This window comes from Echinops telfairi, unplaced genomic scaffold (assembly GCF_000313985.2).
Source record: "Echinops telfairi isolate 266 unplaced genomic scaffold, ASM31398v2 ScPeMD7_2;HRSCAF=8, whole genome shotgun sequence".
NCBI classification, from domain to species: domain Eukaryota; kingdom Metazoa; phylum Chordata; class Mammalia; order Afrosoricida; family Tenrecidae; genus Echinops; species Echinops telfairi.
Window position 1 is genome coordinate 13097417 of NW_022103898.1, and position 7166 is coordinate 13104582.

At 57.6% G+C, this 7166-nt stretch overlaps 1 protein-coding gene across 1 annotated transcript in view; it reads left to right on the top strand.

Annotated features, from left to right (window-relative positions):
• Positions 1–1136: 1136 nt before the first annotated feature.
• Positions 1137–7166, top strand: part of MFNG (MFNG O-fucosylpeptide 3-beta-N-acetylglucosaminyltransferase) — a 23641-nt gene continuing 17611 nt past the window's right edge. Inside the window, exon 1 of the mRNA XM_004700300.2 lies at positions 1137–1464. Coding sequence (XP_004700357.1) covers positions 1219–1464 — 246 coding nt within the window. The 5' untranslated portion in view covers positions 1137–1218. The remainder of the gene's footprint in view (positions 1465–7166) is intronic.

Below are 7166 nucleotides of genomic sequence, written 5' to 3' on the forward strand. Positions count from 1 at the left end.
AAAAAAAAAAAGAATACTGCCTTGACCTTTTCTTGAGACAATTTGAATAACCTAGAGCACAGATTGGGTGGGCAAGGGGTGGACAGGCCTTGGAGTCATCAGGGAAGGCTTCTCGGAGGAGGTGACATTTATGTACAGACCTGAAGGGGGAGAGAACATCCAGGCAGATGGAGGGGTGAGTGCAAAGGCCCTGAGGTGGGCATGTTGGGCGCTGTCTGGAGTAGAGGGAGCCAGGGGAGGGTAGTGGGAGATGTGGCTGGATAGAGGGACACGGGGTGGGGGACCCTGCTGTACTTTCATCCATGTTTGTTTGGAGGGGGATGGGAACCAAGACAAAGTTGGAGCAGAGGGCCCAGGGTGGGGGTGGGGGTGGGGGCGGAGCTGGCTCTGGGCAAAGCAAGATGGAGATGGTTTGGGGTAGGCCTGTCCCTGTCCTGTGGCCTGGCTGCGAGAGGAGAGGCAGGAGAGAGGCTGCCAAAGGAGATGGGAACGGGGCAGCCAGGGCTGGGAGACGCCTGTGGCCCAGAGGAGGGAGCAGGACCCTGGTTTTCAAGCCCATGGTCCCCTAGCTGCTGGGGTATCTGAGCTCTGTACCTCGGGTCCTCAGCTGTAGCTGGGGGTCAGTAACCCTCGTACTAGTTAAGAGCCACAGAAGACAGCAGGGAAGGCTTCCTGGAAGAGGGGACACTTGGACTGAGCCTTCAAGCCCCAATGGAGTTCTGCCTGATGGGGGAGGGGAAGAGCTCCGAGAGAGGAGGAACTGAGCAAATGTGGGGGTGGGGGGGCGGGTAGAGCAGGACACACACAATAATGGGTTGAATGGAGCCAAGCCGGGCAGGTCTCTGGGGAGGGGAGAGGCTGGAGGGCCCCTCCCTTCCGTCTCCTGTCTCTGTCTCCGCATAGAAAGCTTGTTGTCATCTCCTCCCCCACCGCAGCAGCTGGCAGGGCCAAGGCTGCCTCTTCAGCCAGTACCTCTTTTTGAGTCACCTCTGGGGCTCCCAGAGCCTGCCCCGCCCCTGGGGCTGCTCTGGGGACTGGGGGCGGAGCCGGGCAGCCCCAGCCAGCAGGCAGCAGAGGCCCAGGGAGCAGGTGGGGGCTGGCCGCCCGTGGGCTACATGGCTCAGCCTCAGGGTCCGTCCAGAGCTCCAGGACCCGGCCGCCTCTCCTGATGCAGGCCAGAAATTCTGTCTGCTTGGGGTGTCCGGGCTGAGCTGCCCCATGCAGCGCCGGCTCCTCAGGATCCTGGCGGGAGCCCTCTTCAGCCTCATGTGCACAGGGCTCCTGTCCCTGCGGTACCATTCGAGTTTGTCCCTGCAGGGGGTGTGGGTGACCCCTGAGCCCAGCCCCGGGCCCCCTGAGCTGCAGATGCGTGACATTTTCATCGCGATCAAGACCACCCGAGCCTTCCACCGCTCACGCCTGGAGTTGCTGCTGGACACGTGGGTCTCCAGGACCAGGGAGCAGGTGAGGAGCCATGGCCACTGCCTGGGCCCATCCTTCCACTCCTCCGCCATGCCCAGCCTGTGCCCCCGGGGGTTCTGATGCCAGGTGCTCCGCAGGCCACCTGCTCTCTTCCAGGAGCCAAGCTGGGGGCTCCCTCTAGTCTACTCCTGCCCAGCTTGGCACCAATGGGTGGCACACCAGCTGACCAGGCCCACACATGGATGGGGCCGGCTGGCCAGGGTGGGTGTGAAGGGAGAGGGGCGTCCTGACAGCGCTGCCCCCTGCGGTGCCAGCGGGGCTGCCATCTCATCCCCCTTGTCAATTTCTGTGGGGCCGGAGGCCTGGCACATGGTGTGTGTGTGTGTGTGTGCCTGCAGTCAACGTCAGTGTGAGAGGCACTGTGACCGAGGCGTGTGGCTTAGGCTTTTCAAGGGGGGGCAGTTTGGATCAATCGAGTCCCCGCCAGCCCTCGCTCCCCACAACTGCTACCCTCCTTAAGTTCAAGTCAGCAGTGGAGGGTGTTGGGGGCCCCCTCAGAGGGTAAGGGGACTGGAGGAGCAGATTTAGGCACACACATGCTGTCCTGGCTCAGGGAGGAAGTGACAGCTTTCAGCGGGGGCTGGGAGCTCCTGGGACCAAGGAGGGAGGAGGTGATGCCTGGGCGTGGCCAGGGTCCCTTGTAGAAGGAGCATGCCCCAAACCCTGGAGGGATCCCTTCCCATGGGGCCTTTTCTTGGGGCTCCCCAGGGCTTCTTGGGGCCCCCAGGGTCTAGCTCCACCCTCAGAAGCCTCTGAACCTGGCCCTCCCCACAGACCTTCCTGTTTGTGTCTGTGGACCAGGAGGGCGGCCTCCTGTGGCCCAAGGTCCTTTCCTGTCTCGTCTTGTCCTGGCCCCGGATGAGGAAACTGAGGCCAGAGGGGAGAGTACGCTCACACAGAAGACCTGGGTGGGCCCAGCTCCATAGTCCTTCTCCAGAGTAACCAGGCTGACCGAGTATCGGGAGGGTCCTTGGGCCCCCAGGCTGGGCAGCTGGGCAGGCAGGGCTAGCCTGCAGGGGAGAGGCAAGCCCCAGCCCTGCTCAAGACCCCGGATGGAGACACCCTCTGCCCATCTCCCCCTGTCCAACTGGCAAGGTGTGTGAAGTAGGGTCTGGGTTGTGGCCAGGACTCCCTCCCAGTCCCCCATGCCCTGTGCCATCCAGATGCCACCAGTGAGCCAGGGGTGGCCGCTGCTCAGCATCTGGTTGGCAGGTACTATTGAGTCAGTTCCAGCTCCTAGCGACCCGATACGACAGGGTAGAACTGCCCAGGGGGATAACTAAACTGACATTTCCACAGGGAACAGAGAGCCAGACGTGCTCCCATGCAACCGCCAGTGAGTTAGAACTGCCAGGGCCGAGCATGTAACCATTGCGCCCAAGTTTCCCACTAGGGGGCTGCAAGCCAGATGCTTCATTCCATGTCACCCCCACCCCGCCCACCCCCACCAACAATCCCAATGGGTCTGGGAGGACAGGGATATTGATAATCCCACTTTACAGAAGAGAAACCCCAGGCTTGGCAAGGGTAAACAGAAGGTAAATCCAGCCAGTCAGCTCCAGTACCAGGGCGGGCCCCAGAAACCTGGTCCTTTCAGGCGCAGGAGGGGGCTCCAGAAAATTCATGGGAAATGGGATGAGAAGCTAGCGGGCTGTTTCCTTGAACATTCTGGAGCCCCTGGTATTTGGGAGAAGAGAGGGTGCTCAGATGGAAGAAGAGGGAGGAGAGGCAGAACACCCATGCTCACCCCCACCCCAATTTTGGCCCCCTTTTCTCTCCTGTGACTGGGGTCAGGCCCCTGTTCCCCCATCTGCACACACACAGAGGGTCCTGGCCTCCCTCCGGGCTGCCATCCGGAGCTGGCCTGAGCTGGTTAACTCCCACGCTGGTGCCCGCCCCCTTGGTTAAGGGCAGCAGGGGCAGGTGGGCTTTTGTGGCAGCCGGCTGGGGGGCTCGTGTGCAGCTTTTGTCCCAGCTTTTGTCCCCAGCCAAGGGGGTGGGCTGGGAGGCGTGTTTTCTGCTCCTCAGGAGGGGGGAGTGAGCAGTGGCCCCGCAGTTCCCCTTCTCTGCAGCAGATGGTCCTGCCTCCCCCCTCTCCCCCACTTCAGCAGGCTGCCTCCCCCTTATTTTCCCCACTGCCTGCAGAGAGTTTAACCATTGTGGATTAAGCTTCCTTCAACACAAAACAAATGCAGCCCTGGAGTGGGGGTGGGGTGGGGACTCAGGGGCCCCAGTCCTGCACCTTCCTCAGCCACCCGGGGATGGAAACCCTGGCCCACTTCCCTCATCCTGGCATCTTGACACCTGATGACCCCCACACCACCCCCACGTCATTGTCCTACCTACTAGTTTTTCGTGGGCAAGCAACCGCTGGCCCAGGCTCCAAACTGGACACTGGCGCCACTGCCTGGCGACCGAGATTCCCAGGGAGCTGGCAAGAAAGCCTGGCCTGCTTCCCAGGAGGTAGAGACTAGGTCTGGGGGCAGGACCGATGTATGGAGGTGACAGTCCGTCTCAGGTGGTCATGGAAGTGGTGAGTAGAGGGGCTTTCTGGACCACCTGACAGCGGTGACAGGATTTGCTGAGGTGGTGGTGCGGGCTGAGAGACTGGGGCACGGGGGAGGAGGGTACATAGGGGAGGTGATGACAAGGGTGTGGGGGCGGGGAAGCTGCCACCTGCTGAATGGGGAAGACCAACGCGGAGGGACCTGGGCAGGGGCCCACAGGGTGGGATGTGAGAGCCTGGGGGCTAGGGCTGAAGCCTAGGGTGTCGATGTGGGCATCTCGACAGGGTGCTCAAATCTGGGAGACGGGTGGCGTTGCTGAGGGAGGTGGAAAAGAAGGCAACCCGGGTGTCAGACCCGAGGGGCGGGGGCCCAGAGGGTGAGTCCCTGCAGGGTGCCAGGTGTCAGACGGGAGGCAACTCACACCAAGCCTGTGTCCTCCAGGCTGTCACCGGCTGGTGGACAGGCCAAGAGATAAGTGTCCGTATCTGAGTGGCTGCTGTCCCCAGGTGGGACAGGACAGCCTCGGGAGAACCCGGCCCGGAAGGCGTCCTAGCGGAGGTGCTGTCTGAGAAGGTGGGAGAGAGGGTCTGAGGAAGACGAGTCATCGTGAGCAAAGGCAGGGGTGAGGAGGGGCAAGACACACTTGAGGGAAACCCAAAGAACTTCAGGCTAAGAGCAGGCTCTAGGGGGTGGCAGCAGGGACCACCGAGATGATTCACAGAGATTCATCAAGACCCCGCAGGACAGGGATGTGCTGCCCTTGTGAGTTTCTGAGACGGTAATTCTCTACAGGCGTAGGAAACTCCGTCTGTCTCCCCCAGAGAGCCTGGTGGTTCTGAACCACCGACCTAGCGGTTAGTGTGTACAGTGAACCCTCATTTATCGCGGTTAATCGGTTCTAGACCCTACTGTGATAAATGAAATTCCGCGAAGTAGGATTCCTTATTTGTAAATCAAATATTTTCGTAGTTAGAGCATAGAGGACATGAAAAAACACCCTTTAGTCACCATTACACTCGTATTACCCAATTTATTAAACGAAAAAGGGAAAATGCAGTAAAACATTTTGGACGTTACAATTATCATTTATTATTTATTATATTATGAAGTACAACGGATGGAGCGAACGGAAGACTCATTCAAGTCGAAATGGCGTGCAACCTCCACGATTTTCTTGCCATCTTTGATCATATCCAAAAGTTTTACCTTTTCCTGGATGGTGAGCATCTTCCTCTGGCGCTTATTTTTATTGTCAGAAGGCTTAGAAGAAGCAGCTCGTTTAGGAGCCATCATAGGGCTTAGATAAAATTTCTTAAAAATCGCAAACAATTATAGTACACTGTACAAAAGCAAAAATGCATCTGATACATAGCTCCGATACGTAGCGATGCAGACAGAAGCGTGTACAGTATGAGCCAATCAGTGGCAGTAATGACAGAGCATGCACTGTTACGCAAAAACCGCGATAGAGTGAAGCCGCGGAAGTCAAAGCGCGAAGTGGCGAGGGTTCACTGTATACTCTAGCGTAAGCTGTGCATGTGAATTGTGGTTGAAACACCACGGACTGCTAGAAGGACACACTGACCTCTCCTGGAAGTCGTACGGCCGGAGTGCTCTTTGGAGGCAAGGATGGCGAGCTGCGACCAGTCCCTGGAGAAGGACACCTTGCTTGGGAAAGTGAGGGGGGCAGTGGAAGACAGGAAGGCCCTCAAGGAGCTGGACGGCGAAGGGGCTGCAACGATGGGCTCCAGCAGAGGAACCTGATGGCGCGTTGTTCTGTTGTGCGTAAGGTCTCAATGGATGGGAATGCCTCCATGGCACCTGCCAACAACAACAGCAACAACAACAACAGAGTAAGCAGGAGGGTGGTGGGTGCAGGTGCGGCGTGACTTTGGACCTGACAGGAAAACAGGCCTGAGGGAATCAGGCAAGTCTTGTAATCAGAGCGAGTATCGCCAGGCTGAGAACTAGGCCCCTTGGCCATGTTCTCCCTTCCTTTCCTGTGTTCTTTCATTGTTGAGAACAGACGCCAACTCAGCAGTGTCTCCGTGTGCCATCAGGACAGCCTTCAAGCTGGGCAGCTGCCCTCAGCCTCCTCTTCCTAAATCTTCCTCCCCGCTACCGTTTCGGTTGGTGCGTCAGTTGTCAGCTGACCCCGCCCAGACAGTCCTTCCAAAGAGCAGCCCTTGTTCACTCATCAAGCTCAGCGGTGGCTTGGTTCAAAGGAGACTTCTGGGATTTGTTTGGGGTAAAGTTTGGTGGTTTTCCCAAGAGCAGTTGTTTCCGGGGTTCACCCAGCCTCGGGGACTCCAGAAAGCCTGGACTCCATGAGAATTTCAAATTCCATGCTTCATTTCCCTCCTCTGGATCAGATTTTCCTGCAGGTTCTTTCCTCCACAGCGCCGGGCACCCTCCAGTTCCCGTCTCATGGCAAAGGAGGCCCTTGTTCATGGAGATCGTTAGCCACGTTCACGATCCATTTCATCCCAGTCCTGACTCTCCCGCCTCTGCTGCTGCTCCAGGTGGGACCAATTGGCGGACCTTGAATGGCTGCCCATGAGCTTCTAAGACCTCAGGCTGTGCTGCGCATGGAACCAGGAGGTAGAACCCAAACTCCAAACCCAGCCAATCGGCCAGCAAGTCGATGAAGACTCACAGCGACTCGACAAGAGCCCATCTGCCCTGTGGGTCTCCGAGACGGCATTCTTTACAGGGGTCAAAGGCCTTGCTTTTCTTCCTGGGAACAGCTGGTGGTTTCCAATTGCCCACTTTGTGGTTAGCAGCCCACCACATAACGAGAGTAGGACTGTCCGTTGGGATGTACCATGAAACCATGATCTTAAAGAACCCAGCCCCTTCGGAGGTGTTTGGTTGGACATCAACTTACCGTGACTTTTTAATTTTATTAAAAGATCATTGTAGTGGGGGCTCTTACAGCTCTTAGAACAGTGCATACATCCATCGTATCAAGCACAGTGGTACCTATGTTGCCATCTTCGTTTCCTAAACATTTACTTTCTATTTGAGCCCTTGGTATCAGCTCCTCTTTTCCCCCTCACCCCCACCCTCGTGACCCCTTGATCAATGATAAATTATTATTCTTTTCATATCTTACCTACCTCTGTCTCCCTTCACCCAAGGCTTCTGTTGTTCATCTGTGTGTGTGTGTGTGTGTGT